The sequence below is a fragment of the Macaca thibetana genome, chromosome 9, assembly GCF_024542745.1.
Source record: "Macaca thibetana thibetana isolate TM-01 chromosome 9, ASM2454274v1, whole genome shotgun sequence".
Lineage (NCBI taxonomy): Eukaryota > Metazoa > Chordata > Mammalia > Primates > Cercopithecidae > Macaca > Macaca thibetana.
Genome location: NC_065586.1, coordinates 102,866,921 through 102,893,517, shown reverse-complemented (window position 1 = coordinate 102,893,517; position 26,597 = coordinate 102,866,921). Strand labels below are relative to the sequence as shown.

General features: G+C 40.5%; 1 protein-coding gene across 4 annotated transcripts in view; it reads left to right on the top strand.

Moving 5' to 3' along the window:
- Positions 1-26,597, top strand: part of SORCS1 (sortilin related VPS10 domain containing receptor 1) — a 595,404-nt gene that overhangs the window by 449,973 nt on the left and 118,834 nt on the right. For all 4 annotated transcript variants that reach the window (XM_050804902.1, XM_050804901.1, XM_050804903.1 and 1 more), the window contains exons 7-10: positions 1,921-2,039; positions 4,611-4,700; positions 12,231-12,410; positions 23,271-23,417. In XM_050804902.1, the coding sequence (XP_050660859.1) occupies positions 1,921-2,039; positions 4,611-4,700; positions 12,231-12,410; positions 23,271-23,417 (536 nt within the window). The remainder of the gene's footprint in view (positions 1-1,920; positions 2,040-4,610; positions 4,701-12,230; positions 12,411-23,270; positions 23,418-26,597) is intronic.

Sequence of the window (26,597 nt, the reverse complement as noted above, 5' to 3'; positions counted from 1 at the left end):
AAGTAAAATAACTTCTTTTTTATACTCTAAAGGATATATTTCAATAAGTGGCATGTTCCGACAAATATTCATTTATTGGCTACTGTGTGCCAGCAACAATATTAGGATCTGGTGGGCACGACAGTGAATAACAGCAACAACCAAAACAAAAAAGGCATTTGTCTTTATGGAGATTACATTCTAATGGGAGCAGGGCTCAGTAAGAAAGAAATAACAAGGTAATTTTATATTGTGATAAATTCCATAGAGAGAATTAATGGGATGGTGCGTGATAAAGAATAATCATGGAAGATCCTCAGATGTAACAGTGAGCTAGCCAAAAATCTAGAACCTGCTTTGAGAACAGCCTGGGGAGAAGCATTTTAGGCAGAGGGAATACAAATAAAGAGTCTTTAAAGTGGTAGAAGGTTTGGCCAACTTCCTGAACATAAAGTAGGGTGGATTAGAAGAATTACAGAGAGAGAAGAAGAGAGCATGGTGAGAAGTGGGGGAGGTTGGAGGGTTGGCGTGGTGGGTGGTGGAGAGTTTGAATTTATTCTCAAGGCAATGAGGTAAAAGGTATTTTACGTAAGGGAGTAACATAATCTGATTAGATAGAGACCAGGATAGTGTGCTCAAAAAACAGGAATAGCCTCCTTCATAAAATATATTTCCAGTAATAGAGATCAAACTGATGTAAGAGTTCTCATTACTGATATTGTATTTATCATCAGATGATCGGGTGAGATCCAGGGTCTCAATCGATCCAATTGTAAAATAAAAGCAAAGTCTTGACTCAAAGAACTCCTCCCAATTCAGTTTTGCTTTTTTTTTTTTTTTGAGACGGACTCTTACTCTGTCATCCAGGCTGGAGTGCAGTGGCGTGATCTTGGCCCACTGCAACCTCCGTCCCCTGGGTTCAAGTGATTCTTCTGCCTCAACTTCCCAAGTAGCTGGGATTACAGGCGCCTGCCACCGTGCCCAGCTAATTTTGTATTTTTAGTAGAAACGGGGTTTCACCATCTTGACCAGGCTGGTTGTGAGCTTCAGACCTCATGATCCGCCTGCTTTGGCCTCCCAAAGTGCTGGGATTATAGGCATGAGCCACAGTGCCCAGCTCTGTTTTACTTCGAATGAATTATGAAAGAAAAACCCTTATCTTAACCTAGAATCTTATAACAACATCATTTTATCATTAGATGATGAATGATTAAATGTATGTGTGTTTTCCTGTTTGTCAAAGATCAAAGTGTGAAGGTGAAACCTACTAATGAAAAAAAATTGACCATGAAATCGCAAGTATTATTGCCAGTTTTTTGAAAATATTTTCATTTGGGTTTGGGAGGGAAAAAAATAATTAGCAAGAATTTAGTATTCTAGGATATCAAGACTTGATGGAAGCACCAGGAGATGTTGTAGGTGGTATTGAGAGCAAGTGAGTAAAATAATAATGATAATAATTTAAATAATAATAACAATGACAATAATGTATTTCACAAAGATTATGAGACTTGTTTAGAGAATTGGAAATGGTGGCGGGACGCGGTGGCTCATGCCTGTAATCCCAGCACTTTGGGAGGGGAGGCCAAGGCGGGCGAATTCGAGGTCAGGAGATCAAGACCATCCTAGCTAACATGGTGAAACCCCGTCTCTACTAAAAATACAAAAGATTAGCCAGGCATGGTGGTGGTAGCCTGTAATCCCAGCTACTTGGGAGGCTGAGGCAGGAGAATGGTGTGAATCCGGGAGACAGAGCTTGCAGTGAGCCAAAATGGCACCACTGCACTCCAGCCTGGGCGACAGAGCGAGACTCAGTCTCAAAAAGAAAAAAAAAAAGAATTGGAAATGGTAAGGGAAATAGCAAACGTCCACCCTGACTCTAAAGCTCTATCCGTATATCCCCCTTAACCCCATGTTTTTTATTTATTTGTTTATTTTCAGATTCACATTATCTAACTTGCCGAATGCAGAACTGTACAGAGGCCAACAGGAATCAACCTTTTCCAGGCTACATTGACCCAGACTCTTTGATTGTTCAGGATCATTATGTGTTTGTTCAGGTATGAAAAATCCACTTCTGTTGATTGTCTCAGAAACCTTTATTTTCCTTGTTTCTGTCCCTATTGCAATCCCTTTTGCCTGCTTTACACTCCATTAAGAGTCAAAAAGAGAGGAAGGGAGGGAGGGAAGGAGGTAGGGAGAGAGGGGAAAATCACTATCTTTTCAACAAAAGGATAATTACTGAATGTGGAATCTTCTATAGTAACAGAATAGTAATGAGTTTCTTTGGGCTGTGTCCGGAGGATCTTATCCATATGGGGTCATGAAGGCATCACAGAGAGGAGTGAGATTGTCTCTAGGATGATGCACAGTATGATCTGTCCCCCACACCTGCATTCCAACGAAGCTTCCAGTTATCAAAGGGACTGAACAAATATGTCAGTCTCTTTCTATCTGGGGAAGGGTCAGCCAATCAGCCCCCTCCCCAATACCCACTTTAAAAGTGGAGAAGCAGGAATGGGAAGGGAAGCTGTGGGGTGGCTGGAGATAGTGGGAGGCAGAGGCCAGGGGGTGAGTAATCAGCTTTTATTGTCATGCACCAACTGTGATTAGAATAAAGACACTTCAGAGCAGATATATTCAGCCAGGTTTTTCACCCCCAGGAGAGTGGAGAACAGTTTAAGAAGCTGAAGTTTCCTGAGTTGTTAGTAGAGACAAGAAGCAAATATGCTGCACTGCTTTTCAGCATTCAAGGAGAAATTTAAGCTTGTTTGGACAATGCATTTAAAATCTCAGTTACCGCCTTCCATGTTAAAAATGACAAAGGTACAATTACTAAATAGCTTATATGTATATATAAAATTATACATAAAGACCCATTCTAGACAGTAATACATTTATTTCGACAAGAAATTGGAATTTAGAATATTTAATTACATGCTTCGAGGAGGCCATTTGTTTAAGTGCCCATTGGCCTGTGTACTTTTAACATGTTTCACATGTGATCTCACACAGACACACACACACACACACCCCATTTCTTTATTCTTCAGGAAAATTAGTAATTAATACTCGGACAATTTCAGCATCAAGTTGTCAAGGGACATTCGAATAGTTACACGTATTGGTTCTGTCTATAATAATTCATTTCTGTTATCAGTGCCGCTCCCAGGAACCTTTTCTGGTTTCTAATAACAGTTTGTGATCCACATCTATGACTTACAAATGAGAATCAATTCTGCATTTGGAATTTCATACAGTCTTTACCTATGCCACCATGAACATCCTATAGCCCCTCACTAGACCTAAGAGGTGATCTGGCCACATGACAGTGAAGATGATAACTTTCCAAGTCACATTCCTAATGTGATGAACATGCACATTTGTCGACCTTGGGTATGCAAACTCCAGCTGTCATTGAAACTCCAGGCATTTAAAGAGTTTAAGGGTGGCTGAGAAGGAGCGAGAGAGACTGGTGGTGGTGCCCTTGACACTGTGCCCTGCAGGTTGCTCATATGCTGGGCTGGAGACCACACCCCTTCCTGCCTTCTCTCACACCCACCAGGATTCATTGAGCTGCATGCTTTGGACAAAATTGGAGGGGAGCTGGCTGTGGTGGCACCTGCTTTTAGTCTCAGTTCCTGGGGAGGACTGCTTAAGCCCAGGAGTTGAAGGGTGCAGTGAGCTATGATTGTGCCACTGCACTCTAGCCCTGGGCAATACAGTGAGATTTAGCTTTAAAAAAATTTTAAAAAGGCTGGGCGCAGTGGCTCATGCCTGTAATCCCAGCACTTTGGGAGGCCGAGGTGGGTCGATCACCTGAGGTCAGGAGTTCGAGACCAGCTTGGGCAACGTGGTGAAACCCTCCACCTCTACTAAAAGAATACAAACATAGCCGGATGTGGTGGCAAGGGCTTGTAATCAATCCCAGATACTCAGGAGGCTGAGGCAGGAAAATCACTTGAACCTGGGAGGTGAAGGTTACAGTGAACTGAGATGGTGCCATTGCACTCCAGCCTGGGTAACAGCAGTGAAACTTAATCTCAAATAAATAAATTAATTAATTAAATAGAAGAGACCTACATTGAATTTGGACGACAATCCTAGCCTGGTTTTGTGTCTGATACGCCAGCACTCCTGTCTGTGCCATGTGCCCATAATCATCAGTGTAACACCATCAAACTGGAATTCAGTGCCCAGAAATGTGAGCCTCCAGCTCTGCCACTGTTTGACTTGGGCCGTTTCATTCTGATATGGCACAGGGACCTACCTACTTGTAGGGTCATAGACTTGGGTCTAGAGACCTGGGCTGGTGATGGCAATCAGCCAGTGTACCCCAAGGTTAGTATCATTTGAAAAAAATAACTCAAAATGTTTTCTGGCATCTGAGCCACAGTGCAAATTTAAGAATTGTATTTTTGTCCAGTAGGTTCAGTTTGGGCCTCTGACCAGCTCACATACTCTTTATAAGTTGTGTTTGAACTGAATGCCAATTCTTTACACGTGTCTGCAGTAGACATTAATGCCATTTGTTGTGTTGGAAGCTACCTCCTTCCATTCAGGTCGCTGTTCTGTGACCTGTGTCTGTCATCGTAGCTTGAGCTTCTTACAATCTTGTTTTTATGATCCAGCTGACATCAGGAGGGCGGCCACATTACTACGTGTCTTACCGAAGGAATGCGTTTGCCCAAATGAAGCTTCCGAAATATGCTTTACCCAAGGTATGGCCTAGATCACTTCCTTCATTTCACTCTTGACTCTCATTCACAGAAGCCAGCCTCCATCCCTTTCCCAAGGACTCTTTCAACCTCTCATAGTCATGTTTTATTTACATCTCTCATCTCTGTTTCCCAAGTTTGCTCTGCCTACTGTCTTTTTGACCATTCTTATTATCCTTCTCTTATTTCCTCCCTCCCTTCCTTTCTTTCTCTCTCTCTTTTCTTTTTCTTTTTTCTTTTCTCTTCTCTTTTCTTTCTCTTTCTTTCTTTGTTTCCTTTCTCATTCTTTCTTTTCTTTCATCTTTCTCCTTTTCTCTTTCTTTTTCTCTCTCTTTCATCTTACTTTCTCTTTTTCTCTTCTCTCTCTCTCTCTCTGGGATTGTTGCTATAGGAGCATTCATAAGAATTTAAATAATTGATTTGATTTTCAGTAGTAAAGATTTTCAAGCCGTATGTATTGGTTTTCTAACAAGACAGAAAATATTTTTTGGATGTGTTATGTATCAGTGCAACAGCTGCAATCCATTTCTGTCTGGTTTGATTATCAGTTGTTTACTGAGCGGCGATGCTGTGACGTGGCACCAGCCTTTGCTTTCTCTCTCAGCCAGTCAGCTCTCTGTAAACTTATGTGACTGGTTGTCTTTAGAGTTCTGAGGCGCAGCTAATTTTTTAGACTTTCCCAAAGGCATACCCTTTGGAAGACAGAGACAAGCAAAAGTTAAAGACCCTCAACTGTTGACAGCCCCAGGCTGTCTTTCCAGAAGGTGCTGAAGAACTGCGTTAATATGGAGCGCCACCTAGTGGAGGTCAAACTGACTTGGGAGCTCAAAGCTGTGTGTTTGTGATCTTGCTGCCATTGTGATGTATTTGAAGTGACTAGGAACTGTAAATGTATTGTGCCTTAATCTTAGAGCAAAGGAGATGTATGTGGCTATAAGAAAGGGACTCTGCAGGTTTAAATAGAGTTCTAGCTCAACTTGGAAGACTTTGGGTTGTACAAAGAACATACATAACTTTTTTTTTTTTTTAATTGAGTTTCCATGCCTCTTTCTCTTATATTTTCATCCATGACTTTGTAGTATGTTGACTTGAACCAACACCAGATAGCTGCCCAGGAAGTCATATAATAGACATAACACAAGGGCACAGCAGACCTCCTCTCCCGGGAGAGCTAGTGGTGACAGATTATTCTGGCTTCTCCAGGCTGAATTCTCTCTCTTGGCTACCACCCTACCCTAACCCTAACATAGTGAAAGGTGGGCTGTAAGCCTCCATCCATTAGAGGTAATAACACACATTGAGTTGCACTATTAACTCCAAAGAACTATAGCTATGCTTGTAGTTGTTATTTTCAGGTGCTGAGAGATTGATGACTGTGGTAATTATCCGGAACTGTATGTATGTCTGTGTCTGGATACATTTAAGTTCTTGTTCTTGATTTGGCTTAAGTGTTTTTCTTTTTTTTCCAATAAAACACGAATTTACAACATTGAAGTTGTGCCTTAGATAAGAATTGGGTAACATCACTATGTAAAAGGAAAACTGAGTGTTGTTCAAATTACCCCTGATAATCTCTTAGGAAGGTTTGTCAGAGAAATGAACATGTTAACTCAATAAATACAACAGTGCCGGGTTTTTCTTTTTTCTTTTCCTCTTGAGCATTGAAATAAATTGTTGTTTCTTTGATTGACTAATAAATGAAGTAGTTGACTTGCAGGATTTGCACCTTAAAAAAAAGAATTATCCTCAATGCAATGACATGCTGCTGCTGTTCAAGAGGGATGTGAAAATGGAGACCATATCCTCATCTTATGTGCACTCTTGGGAATAAACTGTTTTTTGTTTGTTTGTTTGTTTGTTTGTTTGTTTGTTTGTTTTGAGACGGAATCTCGCTGTGTCACCCAGGCTGGAGTGCAGTGGCATAATCTTGGCTCACTGCAACCTCTGCCTCCTGGGTTCAAGTGATTCTCCTGCTTCAGCCTCCCGAGTAGCTGGGACTACAGGCACATGCCACCAAGCCTGGCTAATTTTTATATTTTTAGTAGAGACAGGGTTTCACCATATTGATCTGGCTGGTCTTGAACTCCTGACCTTATGATCCACCTGCCTCAGCCTCCCAAAGTGCTGGGATTACAGGTGTGAGCCACCGCGCCTAGCGGGGTATAAACTCTTTAAGTGACATAAATTTCAGTCGAAATCAAATGCTATTTGTAGCATAACTGAGGCTAGAACTCAAGTCTCCTGACTCTCAAGGTAGTGTATTTTTTATATTATACTTTCTTACCTTGAAGGTAAATTTATAGCTTCTGTTATTAAAACATAGCATCATCACCTCCTCAAAATTCCATATACTGTCAGGGGCATTAAGAAGAAAATCCCATTGACTTAAGGAGCCCCAGAAATCATACTTTAAAATCGAAGAAACGTTTGTAGAGTCATTGCTGGAGGGTGGGGAAACAGATGCTTTGCATTGCTTGTTCATAGCCATCTCACAGATCATTGCTGACAGTTGCCCCCAGTGGCATCTAGCCAATATGGAAGGAAAACGTTTTACTTTGAACCCGAATTTACGTCTGTCTTCTTCCTCCTATTCTCCCAGAAGATCATGTTCCATTACTCAGTCTCATCTGGGTTCTGAGGGTAGAATGCAGTGATTAATTTAGCTTGTTACCAGAAAAAATAGGGGCTAGTACAGCAAACGAATGTATTATTTGATCCAGGTGGGTGTTTATTATTTAAGGCAATGAGATTCTTTATTATAATCCCATTATACCTTCGAAAAGAAACCCCAGCTTGGGTGGAGTGGTCTGCGACAAAGGTGCATGTATTTCATGGCCTTCTGTCAGAGTCAGGGCTGGTGCAACTGGAAATGAACAACACTTCATGCCGACCAAAGGAATCGAGACAAACCAGCACTTTTATGCTCAATTTTCTTTAATCACCCACTACCATTGTATCAGCTCCTGAAAGATCATAGTCACCCTGAGCTGTGCTCAAAAAAATGTTTAATAATATAATAGTAAAGAATGATAAGCGGTAGGGAGATTTTAATATTGCCGTTGCCGTTAAGAGCACGTGGCCCTCCAGACAGGCAAATGTAGTGACAGTCTTCCTTAACTTGCTCGGAACCCATTCTGAGCTACTCAAGTGAGATAAATGAGGCAATACATATGAAAGTGCTTTGAGCATTTTGGAGGACAGATACTCTATAAAAGCAAGGTAATATTATTATTAGTATGGATCTAGTTGTCTCCATGGTGGAAGATCTATGTGGACCAAGATGCAGGTGATGTGAAGGCTGCTTTATTTGCAGCAGGAGACCTGGATTAGGGACCCAGATCTGTCACTAACTTGCTTTGAAACCTTGGGCTGGTTTGTCAATGCCTCTTTTCTTCATTTTTTTTTTTTTTTTTAAATAAGGAGCTTAGATTCACAACAATATTTTCTCATGTGTGTTACTTAGAATAAAATGTCCTTAGTAATCCTTCCTGAGAATTTGGCGGTGTGGTCAAATATGTCTGAAAAAAGAAAGAAACTCCATTCTGTGTTTCTTGCCTAGAGAGTAACAGTAGCTCGCTGGTATGTTGAAGGTTTAGAATGTCCAATGAGCAAGAAAGCTCTTTAATTCACCGTTAATTAAAATGTTTTACCGTTTTAAAGTGGTAAAACATTTTTCAAGTTTTCCAAACTTGAAACTTGAAAATTTTCAAGTCTTCTAAAATCCTAACATTGTTTTTTTTTTTTTTTGAGACGGAGTCTCGCTCTGTCACCCAGGCTGGAGTGCGGTGGCCGGATCTGTGCTCACTGCAAGCTCCGCCTCCCGGGTTTACGCCATTCTCCTGCCTCAGCCTCCCGAGTAGCTGGGACTACAGGCGCTCGCCACCTCGCCCGGCTAGTTTTTTGTATTGTTTTAGTAGAGACGGGGTTTCACCGTGTTAGCCAGGATGGTCTCGATCTTCTGACCTTGTGATCCACCCGTCTTGGCCTCCCAAAGTGCTGGGATTACAGGCTTGAGCCACCGCGCCCGGCCTACAACATTGTTGTCCTACGGAACAGACTTTAGAAATGCTTCAATACAAAATCTGTAAGATCACAGTTGCTCTCAAATTCTGTGATTTGGTTAAAGCATTCAACATAAAGTGCCACATTGGGAGAAAAAGCACATTTTTCCCAATAGAAACAGGGTTTAGGGAAGGAGAAAAAAGATGGTATATAAATATTTTAAACTTTTCAATTAAAATATTTAAGACCAATATCATTTGAAAATGGCTGTTCAACATAATTATATGAAACAAAGGAAGGATTGGAACTCAGCCCATATCTAGAGATGGTCATTTTAATCTGTTATCATTGTGTGATTAGTTCTCTAAGTGACCTAGACCACAATATTTGATGCATCTGTGTTTTCCTTTCCAAATCTACAAAATAAAAGCTTGGGAGAAGTGACCGGTACAGGTGATGCACTTTACTCTTCCAGTGTAGGATTATTTAATCAAATATCTATTGTGAGAAACTCAGAGGTTCACCAGTGCAGAAATTCACTGTAAATCACAGAAGTGGGAATTAGCTATGCGGTCAGGTTATTGTTTAAATATTTTAACTTGGCTTCAGGGATTATGCTGCATCTTACTGACAAGGAAGGGAAGATGAATTGGGAACAGTTGTTTGATGCTTCTCAATGTCAAGGTAAGGATTTAGGTCTTTGCCCTATAGGATGGAGAGCCATGGAAGGTTTGGTCATCAATGCAGGAACAGCTCTGGAGCTAATTTCCACAGACAAGTCTCTCCGTTAGAAAGAAACCAAACACTTGGATGTAGCTTCTCCCGGTTCAAAGAATTTTAAATTTTATTTTAAACAACAACAAAGACACTTGGGTGAACCACTTCTTCTCGTGTATGTAGTTAGGACTTGAGTATTTGCAGTAAACAGAAAGGCCAAATGAACCTGGATTAATCAACAAAAGGGATGTAAGGGCTCACTTAACTGAGAGTAGCTAACATACCTAGAGCATATGCTAAGTGCCAGACACTATTAGAAGTGCTTAACACTTATTAATGGATTTCATCCTCGCCACTCTATGGGGAACCTACTATCCTTGTCTCTATTTTGCAGGTTGAAATTATGAGATACAGAGTGTCCAAGTTCATGTGGCTAAGATATACAGCCAAGATCTGAACTCAAGTAGTTTTACTCGAAAGTCCATTCTTCAGTCACTTTGCTAGACTGTCTTCTTTAACTGAAAAGTCTGGCAGTGGGATCAGCTGCTTAAATGTCCACATTTAGGGACCAAAAAATGTCACAGGATTGGGCCCTCTCTCTCCATCCTCTGACCCTGTTTTCATAAGGATTGGTTTCATCCTTTACCTCCAAGATATGTCTCCAGCAGATGTGGACTTTTCTCTTTTATTCTTACTGCTTACAAACCAATAGTGAGAGACTAATTTTGTCTCTCCCTAATGACTCCGCAATCATTCTAGAAACATGTCATATTGACTTTATGTGGGTCACCTGCCCATCACCTATTCAGTTGCTGTTGCCGAGAAATGGAATATTCTGAATGCCAGTTCCAAAAGCTCATTTGTTGTGCTGCTGGTAGAAGAAAGCAGAAAAAAGTTTAGATGAAATATAGAAATATATCTGAGAGGAATGCGGCTGTTTTTCAAAACACATCAATCCGTGCAGTTGGACCTGTGTCTCCTCAGGTTCTGCATCAGATTGAAAATATTTTAAAATATACAATAAAAAGTAATACGAATTAAATAAATGATGCAACTATTTACATAGCCTTTACATCGTATTAGGTATTGTAAGTAATCCAGAGATGATTTAAAGTGTACAGGAGGATGTGCATAGATTACATGCAAATCTTATACCACTTTATATAAGGAATTTCAACTTCTGTGGATTTTGGTATCTGAGGACAGTCGTGGAACCAATCCCCCTGCAGATACCTAGAGAGAGCAGTAATTACCAGGAGAAATGTAAATAGACATTCAATGGATAGAAGCACACATTAAATTAATGGGCAGGATTCATTTTTTGGCCTCTCCAGTTGGGGTTCTTTCTACAAAAATGTTACCAAACTCGGGTGTGTCATATTGAGCCTGAGTAGAGGTGAGGAATATAAAGCCCTTTGGATATGGACTTCTCCCTCTGGAATCGAGTTTACTGTGATAAAGGGTAAAGAGGAGAGGGAGTCTTGTGCCTACACGTCTAGAGCAGAGTCAGAGCTGAAATGCTGCTTGATGGAGAACATGAGCATATATGACAATGAGAAATTTAGGTTAGTAGTTAGGTAGAATTTCCCCGCACTGGAATTGTTAACAGGAAGATTGCCAGATCTCCTAAAGCTTTTCAAAAATAGAGTGTGGTGCATCTGGAGAGATTAGAGTACTAAGCAATGCCAAAAACAAGAATTGTTCTACATTGTTCTTCTACCTTTGTGGTTATATGCAGTCTTTGTTTTTGTTTGTTTTGTTTTGGTTACTTAGCTTTAATTTTTGGTTTTTGGAAGTTGTTTTATGTCTACTCTCTTGGGCAAAGGGTAAAATGCAGCCAAGAACATATTAACAGACATCCCCTAAAGAAGAAAGCAGGCTTTGGTCTGAGTCAGCAAGCTTCAGACTGTGGTAGCTTCCATTGTTCTTCTCTAGAGTTACAAATGGGGGAAAAAGAATTTGAAATTCCCACCCCGGGGGCATTTGCTCACTGCCTCCATGCTACCTTTGCTTTAATTCTGTCTCCCAGGACCATCAGGGTCTGAAAACATCGTCAGTTATGCAGACTATCTTTTGCCCTTTTTCACTGGAGGATTCCTGCAGAACCTCTCAGTTTAGGTTTTGATAAGCAGCTAAGTCTTTGAACACATTAACATGAGGATTAGTACTTTGGGTTTCTCTGGTGAATATTTTCTTAGGGCTGAGGGTAGAGGAGACTGGCTGGGGGTTGCTGAACCTTAGGGCAGTGCTTTTCAAACTTTAATATGCATGGTAATTATTTAGCAATCTTACTAAAATGCAGATTTCCATTCACCAGGTGAGGCCCAAGGTTCTGTGTGTTTAACAAGCTTACAGGTGATGTCCTTGCTGCTGGTCCATGAGCCACGCTGAGAGATGCAGCGTTTGTCTATTTTCTCTCTGCCCCTCCAGCTTTTCCTCATGTCTGCCCCATATATGCCTTCTGAGCAAGTATCATATTTGTGCTTGGCAAAAATATCAGGATGCTTGATTCTCCAAATCATACATATTTAAGAAAGTATTTTTCAAATTATGTAATGAGGCATTTAAAACTGATCTATCAAACACCCCTCCATCCTATTTTTTAATGACCTTATTGCCTAACCCCACAAGTGACAAAGGAAATATATGATTAATGCTTAACTAATTATTATTTCTCATATATGCAAAAGGAAGCTACGTTCTATTAAAGTGCTCATTCTGGTATTCCTCATTTGATGCCACACTCTTTGGATGCCTGCCAGGTTAACGTGTAAAACTCTTCTTCCCTCTTCACGACCTTGTGTCTTTTCACAGGACATGCATGTTATCAGCACCGATGAGAATCAGGTGTTCGCAGCGGTCCAAGAATGGAACCAGAATGACACGTACAACCTCTACATCTCAGACACACGTGGTGTCTACTTCACCCTGGCCTTGGAGAATGTCCAGAGCAGCAGAGGCCCTGAGGGCAACATCATGATCGACCTCTATGAGGTATGTCACGAGGCATATGTGGTCCTAAGCCACAGCAATGCCCAGCTAGCTGATGGAAGCCCCGCATGGACTCTTTTCCTGGTCATTTTAATACAGTTCCTTATGTGGCCTCATTTCTCTTGGGAAATGGAGAGATTTGCAGAACATTTTTATAAGTTAATTTGCAATCCACAGAACATCTCTGGGAGGGATTCTGGGAGAGTTTCTTTTTTGACAAACTCCACAGGACATGAAGGCTTAGCGGACTTGCGGAATGTCTGGGGAGGCAGCCAATTACAGGGTGTGACGAGAGTGGCCTGCATGCAATGTTTGGACATAGTTTTGAAAGGCAGACAGGGCCGGGCCATGAGTAAAGGGATGGTGGATGGTACTCCCTTGTCTCTCAGAAGAAAGAATGAAGGGGATCAGGTCTCCTGCATCCAGTCAGAAGATGCTTCATTTGGACTTGAAGACCTTTCTGGTTAAATAAGCTCCCTTGGCTAATGGCCTTTTTCTCACAGGGCCAGAGAGTGAGATAACATTAGCAGGTGTCTGTCTCCTAAATCCAGAAAAATAAAATAAACAGCTACTACAACAAGAACAGAGCTTAGCAGACTCTTTGTTTCTCAAGATGGCTAAGATTCAAAAGAAAATCATGTATGTTGGATTGGTTAGCTTTCATGATAAATACCAATGCTTTAATTGCCATTGAAGGCACAGTTAGCTAGAAAGAAAACTGCTGCCTTGGGATGGATTTTATCCATTCGTCAGTCTTATCATGCACTACGAAAGATTTATAATAGGTTATAATAAGCCATTTGAAAACATTCAGAATTTGGGAAGTGCAACAATATACCTATATTCTATCTGAAAAAAAAATCTAAAATGGATTCAGATATGTACAGTCATAATGACACTATTATTTAGTCAAGAATAAGCACAGTGAGTCAAGAGGTTGCTTGTCTAAGAAGTAAGGATATATCTAGTATGAAAGAAACTAACTTCACTTAAGAAATTTTAACCTGTCATTGTAATCCCTTTCAATGTGTTCTATCTTCCTCCTCCTTCAGAGGTTCTTAGTGATTTTTTTCTAGTATCTAAACTTTTATGTATGTATAAAAGCATATTAGTAAACTGTATGCCAAAGTTAGAGCCCAGGTATTTGTAATAGAAATTATGGCAGACTAGCATAGGGTCTAGTTTATATGTATATGTTTAGAAAATTCTACTGCAAACTTTTTCATACTTTCACAAGTTTTTCCACTTCTTCTTCTGCCCATGTTTCAGATAAATACAGTATCATGTATGACAACCTCAAACTGTATTCTAGAAGAAATTTACATATTGTGATGATTTAGTTTCAACTTCATGTTGAATAAAATTTAATTTAGAGTACAGATTTTGGATTTAGGTTGCCTAAGCTTAAATCCTAGCAATGCCACTTGTATGTATTCTTGAGACAAATCCAGTAACTTCTGAGCCACAGTTTCCTTGCTTAAAATATGGAGATAAATATGATACCTACTAGATGTGATTTTTCTGAGGATTAAATGAATTAATCCTTTCAAAGCACGGAGCACAGTGCTTAAAATACAATAATGCTCAACAAATTATAGATAGCATCATTAATATTATGTTCCAGTGTGTTCAAGCACCACTGCAGTGTTCTACTCTCATAGCCTTAACATCTACCCACATTATTTAAATGCCCAAAACATTTTTATTATTTCAGATTCCTACATCTTCCCATATTGCAATTAGTGCAGCCATATGACATTCTTCATATCAAGTAGTTGTCTTTTTTTTTCTTTTCTTTTGATATGGAGTCTCGCTTTGTCACCCAGGCTGGAGTACAGTGACACGATCTCGGCTCACTGCAACCTCTGCCTCCTGGGTTCAAGCTATTCTCCTGCCTCAGCCTCCTGAGTAGCTGGGACTCCCACCACCATGCCCAGCTAATTTTTGTATTTTTAGTAGAGACAGGGTTTCACCATATTGGCCAGGCTGGTCTCAAACTCCTGACCTTGTGATCCGCCTGCCTTGGCCTCCCAAAGTGCTGGGATTACAGTAGTTGTCTTCTTATAAACAAGTGTAAATTACCACATTTCTTTTTCATTGGTAAATAGACTATAAACAATAGACTATAAACATTTTAACTTGAAGTGTGTTTTGTTGAAATGTCATGCATTTTCTTGCCTTGACTCAACACTGAGCATGCTCTGCGCATTCACTGGCATGAAGTCAAAGCAACTGCCCAAGCTTAATCACCCAGTTTTCTTGCCTGGCCCTCATTCTATCCTTGATCTCCCAAAAACATGTTCTGACTTTCAGGTTCCATCTTCCCCTTCCTGATTATCCTCTTCCCTCTTTTTGAGTCAATATGGAATTGATTCTCTGGATAAATTTTGTTTCCTGCCAGAAATAAAAACCATTTTAATTGGTCCCTTGATGACGAAAAAATGACAAGTTTAGACAGGAATGACTTTGCAATGTCTTGTTATTTGCAACTCTTTTCATGACTAGTTTTCTGAATTCAAACATCAGTAACAGGTATGGAATGAAAAGAGGAAACAAGGCGACCTCTGGACATGCCAAACATGGCTTTGTTAATCTTGTGCTTCCCCTTTGTGCCTCTTTTGCAGTTGACTATCTGTAGGGAAACTGCTGGCTCTTATTATCATCATTTTGGGCAGTGGTATGACTGTATTGTGTAAAGGTGCTCTGCATCCTGGGGCTGGGAGAGAGGAGTCTTTGTTTTATTAGCCTGACAGTTCACGGCAACTTGAATTGAAATTGATGTGATCAGAACGGCAGTGCCGTATCTGCTGATTACCTAGATAGAAAGAATATTGGCTGACACGGAGCCTGGCACAAATGTTCCCTTAAATCTGATTGTTCTGGCTAGCAGGAAGCTGAAAGCCATCCAGCATGAATTTCCCAGTAGAATTGTAATGAATGATGAGAGCTTAGAGATAAATGAGAAGTAAGAAAATCCATAAATGAATTACTAAGGAGCAAGGATGAGCAACACATGAGGTGGGGGTTACAGAGACAGCATACATGGAGTGCATGCCTGCTCACATTTGGGGTGACTGAGGAGGATGGCCTTTGTTCTTTGTTTGCTTTTGCATGCCAATTATGTGCTATTCCTGCATTTGTGAGCTCTTCTGGCTATTTTAGCAGAGGTGAACTGTATAATGTATAAACATGTAGATGGGTCTGTGCGTCACGGATGTGCACTGCTGATGGGTCTTTGTAAAAAATGCAGAAGGAAGCACTGTGCTTGTTAAAATTAAGCATTTTGTTTGCACATACGTTGGAACCTGGATACAGATTCTGTGTTCTCTACCCTAGAACTATGTGTGTATATGGAATGAGAGAGAGAAATGCTAGAGACAAAGTGTTGGGGGTACAGCCTTATATGGTTTAGTTATTGAAATACCAGAATTTTCCATCAGTGTGAATTGGACTCCATTCAAGAGAGCCAAGAAATAGGAGACAAGAAAGTTGGCCTCAGAGCAAAAATACTAGAAATGGATTTTGTTGATATTAATAATGTCTAATATTTTGGGCCACTTTGTGCCAGGCATGGTGTATAAAACCTTCCGTAACGATCTCATTCAATGCATACATTAACTTTATGATGTAGGAACTGTTGTCACTTTCACTTCAAATATAAGTAAATGCAGGCAGAGAGAATACAGCAACTTTTGCAAGCCCCCAAAGATGGTAAGTGGCAGAGTTAGGACCTAAACCTTAGAGTATGCAAACTCTCAACTATAGACTGTCATGTTTTCCCTGAAGGATCCGCATCTGGGCTCGTATTTGGTTGTGATACGAGCATTAAGACTGAAGAACATAGAAGGGCAGGGTAAATAGAGTTAGACTTTGCATACCAGTTGAAAACAGAAGACTGGAAGAAGAAAATGATGAAAGTCAATGTAAAGAGAATCAGAAGTTTGATTGCCTGAGACCTATCTACGCAGCGCCTTTAGTACCAAGTGCTGAGTTACAGCTAAGTTCAGGCCATATTGACACATGGCTCGCAGTCTTGTCGGGTGGATGTATTTGTGTAAGAAAAGCCTGGAAACAAGTGTCCTAAAACTCCATCACACCTGAATAGAATGAATGTTCCAGTGGCATCGTGTGGGTTGGGGAACAGAAGACTGCATGTCTGGTGGTGGCCAGAGCAAAAGAAATGTGCTGAGTGTATCTGAGAAGAGTGATGCCTGATGTATTTGTGTAGTGTGGATGATGAGAGGGAGCCTGACAGGTTTGGATGACACCTTCTCTCCTTTGGGAAGGGAATATTAATTAATGATGATGAAGAGCACTTTGGCTTAATAGATAATGACAGTTCACCCCAGCTGAGTGCAAAGGGTTGTGTTGGGAGTGAAGCCACTTGGCTGACAAATTCAGAATACACAAGAATGTGTGCATACATGAGTGAGCCCTGGTGGGTGTCATGAAGGACAGCCAGTGACCAGGGCATGTTCTGTTACACACAGTGTCTTCTGTATCCTCTCTTTAAAAGAGAAAACTCAACGGTTATGATAATATAGCATACACCTTGATTTCTTGGAGAAAGACTGCCTCTTACAATCTAGGTTAGGAGGTAGGAAAGAAAAATGCTCTCCTATTGAAGATACATTTATTACAGGATATTGAATGTACTATTGGCCAGGTGCAGTGGCTCACGCCTGTAATCCCAGCACTTTAGGAGGCGGAGGCAGAAGGATCACCAGAGGCTAAGAGTGTGAGACCAGCCTAGTCAACATGGCAAAACCCTGTCTCTACTAAAGATACAGAAATTAGCTGAGTGTGGTGAAGTCCCAGCTACTTGGGAGGCTGAGGCAGGAGAATCACTTGAACCCTTGAGGTGGAGGTTCCAGTGAGCCGAGATGGTGCCAGCCTGGGCGACAGAGCGAGACTCCTCCTCAAAAAAAAAATAATAATAATAGTAATAATAATAATAATAAAATAAAAGAATGTACTATTATTTCAGGCTACTGTCTCTTGAGGAGGAGAGTGCTGTTTGAGGAGGAGAGTGCTCTTGGGTTGGGGCAACAGAGAAGGAAAGAACATTTAGGTTTTTCTTGGCCAATGGTTTCCCTGATTGTGAAGGCACCCCTGGCCTCATGTCTCTCCTTCCTGCTATCCTCTCTTGAGAAGAGAAAAATATCCCATCCACAAAGCCCAAAGAAATTGTGGCCATGACTATGTTCTCTTTCTTGCCACAGTTGTTGTTTCATCTTTTTAATTTTTTTTTTTTTCAAATTTTGGCACTTAGGATTTGTAATTTAAATCTGAGACTGAGAGGGTGGTAGTATTCATCTTTTAGTCAGCATTCAAGGCAGAAATAAGCAAAAACACCTGCACAGGAGTCTTCCCAACTTAGCCTCTGCATGGAGCTTACAAAGGGTTTTCTTACACAAATACATGAGTTCCTTTGAATTAATTTATGATAAAGAGTATAAGGAGTACTAGAGATGTCTATAAGAAGATTCCTGATTCCCTTAAGAACAGGACAGAACCATCCAGAAAGTAAACCTAAAAAACACGGGAGAAATTCCCAGCACCTAGCACATTCTAACTCTCAAAAAATGTAGTTGTTGAGATATTCTACGTATTATATCTGCAAGTGCCTAGAAGATCGTATGATACTTAGTAGATGCTCAGAAAATATTTACTGAATGACTAGAGTAAATGTACTAATGACTGAATAAAATACAATTTATTTGAGTAGAACATTCTGATGCGATATTTCTCTCAGGCGGTATTTCTCTAGGATAAAAGGAGAAGTTCGAAGAGGCAGTATAGCCACAGGCCTAAGGGTGTAGATAGACTCTGTATTTAGACAGACTGACTCGGAGTCCAGATCTAAGATTCTCCAGGGGGATGACCTTAGGCAAGTGATTAGCCACATCTGAACTTCAGTTTTCTCATCTGTAAATGACGATAATATGAACTCTAATGCATGCAGATATTCACAAGTTCCTGTTTGCAAAGCCTTTCATGTACAGGTTGAGGATACCTTATCTGAAATGCTTGGGACCAATAGGGTTTCAGATTTTAGATATTTTTGGATTTTGGAATATTCACATATATATAATGAGATATATTGGAACTGGGACCCAAGTATACACACAGGATTCATTTATGTTCCATACACACCTTATCACATAGCCTGAAGTTAATTTTAAATAATATGTTTAATAATTTTGTGCGTGAAAGATTTTGTATTCTAGAAATTTATTTTTTATGTTTTATTGGTACATAATAGGCACACATTTTCAGGGTATATATAATAATGTAATTTATATAATTAGTAAATAACATATTAGTGTACTTGAGATTATTCATCACCTTAAATATTTTTCTTTTCTTTAGAGTTTTGATTGTGTTTTGCCTGTGACCCATCACATATGATTAGGTGTAGAATGTTTCACTTATGGCATCATGTCAGTGCTAAAACATTCTAAGTTTTGGAGCATTTTGGATTTTTAGATTAGGGATGTTCAACCTCTGGTACCTGAAATTTAATAATCAATACATTTGGGTTGCCATTATTGTGATATCTTTCCTCCAAAACAGCTTTAGTAAAATATAATTCACATATCGTACAATTTATCCACTTAAAATGTAAAATCCAATGGTTTCTAGTATGTTCATAGAGCTGTGTGGCCACCACCACAATTTTAGGCCATTTTCATCATCCAGTACAGAAGCTCCACAACCATTAGTAGTCACTCCCCGTTTCTCCTCCTCGCATCTTCTCCCCGGTCACGGTTACCAGAGGCTTGGGTGTCGCACCTTCTAATGCAGAACGCTCACTGCCTATTTCAGTAGGAACAAAGACAGGGGCTGGCGCGGTGGCTCACACCTGTAATCCCAGCACTTTGGGAGGCCGGGGCAGGTGGCTTGCTTGAGCCCAGGAGTTTGAGACCAGCCTGGGCAATGTGATAAAACCCTATCTCTACCCAAAACAAAACAAAACAAACAAACAAAACCCCAAAAATTAACTGGGCATGGTGGTGTGCAACTGTTGTCCCAGCTACTTGGAAGGCTCAGGTGGGAGGATCACTTGAGCCCAGGAGGTCGTGGCTGCAGTGAGCTGTGGTCACACCACTGCTCTCCAGCTTAGGTGCCAGGGAGAGACCCTGTTTCAAACAAACAAAAAAAAACAGGGTTCTTTGTATAAAGTTACTTTACTATTATTAATTTTAAAGAGTAGCTTGGTAGAGTGAATGACAATCTGAAGGTTGTGTTAGAGTAGGAGACCATAATGTGAGAGGTCACAGGGGATGACAAAATTGGAATTAATATATGATAAAGAGTATAAGGAGTACTAGAGATGTTTACGGGAAGATTGAGTCCCATAGGAAGATCCCACAGTTGTTGACAGCCAAGATACAGGTACCATCTGTATGAGAGACAAATTAAAGAACAGAGAATAAGTGTGGGGATAATCAGGATGAAAAGAGATTCTGGTTTCTGGAAAAGGTTTATGAGCTGAATCTTGAGGGATGAATAGGTAGAGGCATATCAGGAGGCTGTCCAAGGGAGTTGGGGGTAACCTTTGTGAACAAAGAGAGTCAGATAAGAGAAGAGAAGAAAGTGTTCTGAGACCATCATGTTGGCAACAGGAAATGCACCAATGTACTTTGTGTTAGACTTAAGGTTTGAGCTGTAACACTTCACGTTTAAAGTCTAATTAAAATGATATCTTGACTTATATTAAATAAGAAATAACTGTTAATTACTTTTGAGATATCTGGTAGCACATTTCTCTATATGAGAAGCAAAGACTAAAGTAGCTTTCCAGCACACTCAGAATTCTTAAAGTTCTTTATGCAGAATTCAGACGGGCAGTAAAGGCAACAATTCTTTTCCCAAAGGAGGACAGACTTCCAGCAGTGGGATGTACCATTCCCATGGGAGTTTTGTCATCAGAAATTCTGTGTCTATGGGAAGACATGGCTTCGTAGGAAATACTGCTTTACCCCACCCTACCCCATCCCTCAGCTCCACTCTATTCCATAAATATGCATGCAGTGTGGATACGGAGAGGTTATCTAGAAACATAAACATGTCCCCTCATCCTCAGTGGAACCTCAGACCCTACACTCACACAGAGAGAGACATATACTACATGCATAGGCAGGTACACACATGTACACCCACGCACATTCCACATTTGGGGCACTCATGCTTGGTATTAGTCCCCTTGATATCCGAAGTCCTACAGTGAGAGGATAGAGGTTCCAGGAAACATAGGATGAGACCTTAGAATAGAGCACTGGAAGAAAGTGGCTCGTGCATGCCTAGGGGTTTCCATGAGACACACAGAAAGATGGATTTCTCAAGCTCAGAGTGAAAGGAACAGTGAATAGCACAAAAACCTAAGACTAGGGCTGACTACCTTTGCAGACCAGGCCAAAGCAGCAAAAGAAAACAACAAAACAAAACAAAAAAACCCCTACCTTAAATGGATAAAGTGCCTTGGCTGCAAAAGGAAAATAAGCGATAAGCAGACCCTCTCCAGCTCTATCCTGTGTTGATACACATTCCCTTTACTTTGCCAAGTTTTTATTCCTCAAGATAAACCTGAAGGCCAAGCTGCCAGAGATGAATTACAAAGCACAGCTCTTTGCTCAAGTGGCATTTGATAATGCCAAGCAGTTGGGGGCCAATAAAGTCGCCACTTCTGCAAATCAAATGAACCAGCTCCCAAACATGCATAACCCTGTGCTGGCACCCTTGCCAGAAGAGGGAGAGGGCAGGAAGGAAAATGGGCAATGAAACTACTGGAATAGGTAACATTTTTATTCCTTCTGCACTTATTGTCACCCTCTTGAGTGCTGAATGGTTAAGACAGGGTCATTTCTCATTCCTGGGAATGGTATAGAGGAAAGACCAGTATGACTTTGTGAAATTGTGATTTACGTAATTTAATTTTTTAAAGAACTGGCAGTATATTCATATTTAAGTATGTAACAGCTTCTTGAACATATGCAAAACCAATATGGAGTTCCCTGGTGGGCAGCCCTTGCGGAGCTGGTGCAGTGAATTACTAAATATTATTTGTAATTAACACACTGCTGTTGGGAGGTAGAGTGCTCCTGGAGTTTATGCCTTCCACATTTGTTGAGGTTAGACAATGCACAAGAAATTGTTCTGGCTGCTATTGATTGCCCAGAATGCACCGTGTTTCCTGAGTGTAATAGTTCAAAGTATTCCTCTCCACAACTCATTTATACCATTTAGTTGTTTAACATACTTGTTGTTTCAAAAGAGTACAAATGTGGCCCAACTGTAAATTATCCCAGATGCCAGATCAGCGGGTACACACTAATGAGGTCTGACTGTCAAAAGCAAAGGAAAAATGTGTGTCTTCTATCGATTGAAACCCAACCTCTTAGAATTGACAGATTCAAGCTGTATTTGAAGTCAGGCAGATTTGGGTGTGAATCTCAACTTTGTGTGATCTCAGTTTCTTCATCTGTAGAATTGGGGTAAAAGCTGCAGGTGCAGGTTTGTAGTAAGTATTAGAGGTTTTATAAATAAAATACTGGACATAGTGCTTGGCGTTTGGCGAGGTCTGAAGAGGTGACAGCTATTGCCTCACTATTCTGCTTAAAAATTTTTCATGTTGTAAAGGGCCCAAGTTAAGTAGGTTTAAATATGCTTGTTAGCCTGCTCACTTACTCCCTAGGTGTGTTCCAGAAAGCCACCAAGTCAAAGTGTCTATTTCCTCATCCTCAAAATGTGGCTAATGATAATTATTCCATGGTTATTCTGAGTATTAAATGAGGTAATGTACATGCAGCGTTGGAATGCATTACTCAACATGTTTCAGTCCTTTTCCTCACTGTCCTGTTCTCCTGGGTTGTTACAATTTCAAGCAGGGTAAAATGTGCATGAATGTGTTTGATAAACTCCAAAACACAAGAAAAATATAATGCACAATTATTTGCTTTTGCAAGATTTTGACAACTTACTAATGATTACTTCTTACCTAACATAGAGAAGAGAAGAGACAATCATTTTCAGAGGCAAATAATTAAGAGCATCTGTTTAGGCTGAGAACAACGGTATTTTAAAAACAAAGTAGGGAGTATTTGATGATTTAGGAAAACCACCATTTATTTAAATTTAAAAGCTGTCCTCTTATATTCAGTGCATTCTGGTGGCTTAACAGAGAGATCTTACACAGAAATAAAGCAACAGTAATTGGATCAGGAGCTTTGACTGACCTCTTTCAATTGCCCTAGCCTGCAGATAGCTTGATAATTGAGGTAGGCATTAAGAGCATAAGCTGTGAAGCCATAGAGTTGTGAGGTGATAATCCTGAGTCTGATACTTACTGTGTGCCCTTGGGCAGTGTGACCTTAGGCAAGTCACTTTATTTGGATGAGCCTGAGCTTTCTTCATCTGTGAAATAGAATAAACGATACCAAGGAGGACTGTTTTAAGGATTAAGTGAGATCAAGTATTTGAGACTCTGGGTGCTACACTAGCATACAATAAAAGTAACCCCTATTTATTTATTATTACTTACCAAGCAACAGAGCTGAAACCATGAGAATTTATCTCTTGGCAACTGCAGGCTCCTGTCAGTCTATGTTAGGGGTAATAAGAAGCTGCTATCAAACTCTTATTGTCACCCCCATATGATAAGGATCACCAATCTGTTGTTGTTTGTCCAGTAGCCTGGGAAGTCATTATACCTTGAGTGTCACCTCCTTCCCCCATCGCCAACCTTTCTTTCCTCCAAGATAAGTGCTCTCAGCTGACTTTGACAGCCTTCTTTTTTTTTAAGTAAACAAATATATCGCTTCTCAAATTGATGTATTTTTCAGCCATGTCAATTTTTCCCAGGTAGCAGGGATAAAGGGAATGTTCTTGGCTAACAAGAAGATTGACAACCAAGTGAAGACTTTCATCACATACAACAAAGGCAGAGACTGGCGTTTGCTGCAGGCTCCGGACACAGATCTAAGGGGGGACCCCGTGCACTGCTTGCTGGTGAGTCTTCATATTGAAGCAGAATGCCTCACACAGTAGAGGGACAGAAATGGATATTTAACAGAGGATGAGGATAGTTCTGGGACTTTTGCTCAGTTCATGAACAAAAGGGAGTGGGGAGGGGCGTGAAGGCAAAGGGTATAGAAAACTCACAGCACTGCCTAGTGTGATGTGCCAGAGAGATAGGAGAACGTGGGCAGTTTCTTGTGCCCTTCCAGGATCCTTGGTTCCTGCCCAAGTTCTGATGAGGGCCTCAAATGGTAGTTTGAGGGAGAATAGGACAGTTTCTATCCCTGGTGATGATATACCCCGAACAACCTACTTGCTCATGAGTAACCTGTTACAGAACTAATGATACATAAATTCAGCTGTAGAGTTGATGAACTGAATGCAGAGTCGTGTAGGTGTATTTTCCTGTGGAGATGTTTAATCATATTTTCAGAGGAGTTTATGACTCAAAAAAGGTAAGAACCACTGATTTATACCCTTATTGGTATTCTTTACAATATGTTCTGTTCATTTTTGTCTTATTCTGTAAAGCTGAAGTTGGCAAACTATAGCCTGTGGGAAAAATATGGCCCACCACTTGTTTTTCTAAATAGGGTTTTATTAGAACACAGTCATGCTTATTCATTCACGTATTGTCGATGGCTGCTTTCACTGTACAAAGGCAGAATTGAGTAGTCATGAGAGAGACTGTTTGGTGAACAAAGGCCAATGTATTTATTTTCTGTATCATGAAAAAAGCCTGATATTTATTACCTGGCCCTTTACAAGGGTTTGCTGACCCCTACTTTAAAGTATGGCTTCCTTTTAGTTGCCTTACATTTGGGCAGTGTATAGATTCGTAGGAATTTATTTATATATTTGATATATGATGGCATCCAAAAGGAGGATCAAAGATGAATCTTGCTTTCAAGGAGTTTGCAGTCTACTTGGCTACTTGAATGTGACTAGATTAATAAATGGAAGACTGCAGAGTCACATCTCATTCCTCTTAGTAGCTCTGATGCCTGCCCCAATTTTGACACACAGATAAGTACTGAGTGAATGCAGAAGGAGGTGAGGAAGAGACAAATTGTAAATTGCAAACATTATTAATACTATCAGTGTCTGTAAAACACTTCAGAAGTTGTGTCTAAATTTAGAAAAAGGAGAGATGATTGTGTAAGCCTAGAGGGAGGACCACTTCATCTGAGTAAGAAGGGCTTGTAGGGGATGGGGGTGTGTGTGTATGAATTACACGTATATAGTTGTTCACACTCTTCATGCAGTTCTGACTTTGATGTTATCTGCACTCAGCTTGCTTCCTTCCATCCTGTAAAGTCTGGACAGTCACTTTGCAGGTTCATCTCTCACAGCTGTAGGCGGGTCACCCTCCTAGTTGAGAAGATGCCAGCAGCCATAGCTTGACCTTATTAGTTGCAGAGAATATCACAGTTGTCACTGTGCATCAGGGAAGCAGTCTAAAATTCAGCTTCCCACTCAGCTTCTATCCTTATTACTGGCAACTTACAGGGGGAAAAGGCCAGTTGTTATAGTAATGGCAGTGACAGAGTAAGTAAATGTAGCAACTATTATTGAATACCTACTCTATGCAAGGCACAGTTCAGTGGCATTTTAAAAAAACAGGATCACCTTCCTAGTTCAGCTATAGCAAGTTGGAGCACAGTGCTGCTTAACCAAAGATGCGTGGGATATGCCAGTTCCTTAAGCTGGTCTCTACTCCACAATTTGGAGATTAAACACCTATGAGAGAGAATTATGAGAGAGAATTAACCATGTCACCTAAATGGGCTTGCCTGGGGACTCTGGCATCATAAATGAACCACTAAAAATGGCTTTTAAGCCCTTAGCAAGGTATTCCCTGCTTCACCCCTAACCCAGTGTCAGAAACTCTTATTGTTGTACTTCCAAAATATAAATGTAGTATCAACTTACTTCCCTATCACTACTGGGACTGCCCCAATCCAAGCCAGCATCGTTGCTCACCTGATCCACAGTGACAGGCTTCTAACTGGTCCTCCCACTTTTACTTGGCAATCCCTTCTCTAGACAGCAGCCAATGGGACCATTTTTTTAAAAATCAACTTTGTTTTGAGGTAAAATACACATACCTGCAATTTTAAGAGTATAGTTCAGTAAATTTTGACAGATGTATATACCCATATAACCATTACTACAATCAAGACAGAACATTTCTGTTGCCCTAAAAAATACCTCTTTGTGCCTCTTTGCAGTTAGAACCCACACTCTCAGCCCAGCACAACCAATGATCCACTTTATTCTCCTGTATAATAGATTGTTGTTTTTTAAAATTGTGTGTAAATGGTATCAACTTGAACGTTTGAAAAATCAGATCATATCGCTTCTTTCCTTAAACCTTCTAATGGCTTCTAATACATGTAGAATAAGTAAAAATACTTTATCATGACCAATGAGACTTCACGTGATCTGGCCTCTGTGTAGTTCTCCTCCCTGGTCTCCAGCCTCTCCTCTCTCCCTTTCTTCCTTATATGTAAGCCAAGGTGGAGGAGGGGTTTTTCTTTCCATACCGTGAACTCATCATGTTCATGTATGTCTGAGGGTCTTTGCATTTGTTATTATTTCTCTTAAAATGTCCTTCTCTTTGTCTGGCTTGTTCTTGGCATTCAGATCATTGCTTCATTATCTTAATTTTAGAGAACTTTCTTGAGCATCCCCTAAAGTTGTATTTGTCTTAACTCTTTTTATTTTCTTCATGGTCCTTACTGTTATCTGAAATCAGCAGGTGTACTGCTTAATTTTCTTGTCCATCTTATCTTCTGAAGTGTGAGCTTCATGAGCCTAGGGACGGTGCCTGTCTTTTTGACCATTCCAAAGAATCAGCTCCAGGAATCATACCTGCCACGTGGTAGGGGCTCAACATGAGGGGTGCCATGTCTGGAGTATGCACTCCATCGAAAGGTGTTGTGACAGTTTCACATTTGGATTTTAATGGAAGCCGTTCATTCCCTCTGAGTGTCCACTGGAGGATTTGTCACATTGTCTACCTTCTGAAGCTCATGGGCTCAAGTGGAACCCAAAGTTAACAAAAGCAGGAAGCTCATTAAGATGAAAGAAAGATGGATTATTGGGATACAGATGTAGGGAGCTCAGGAGTCTTCCAGCCTTCCTTCTTTGTTAACCCTGTTGTTTAAT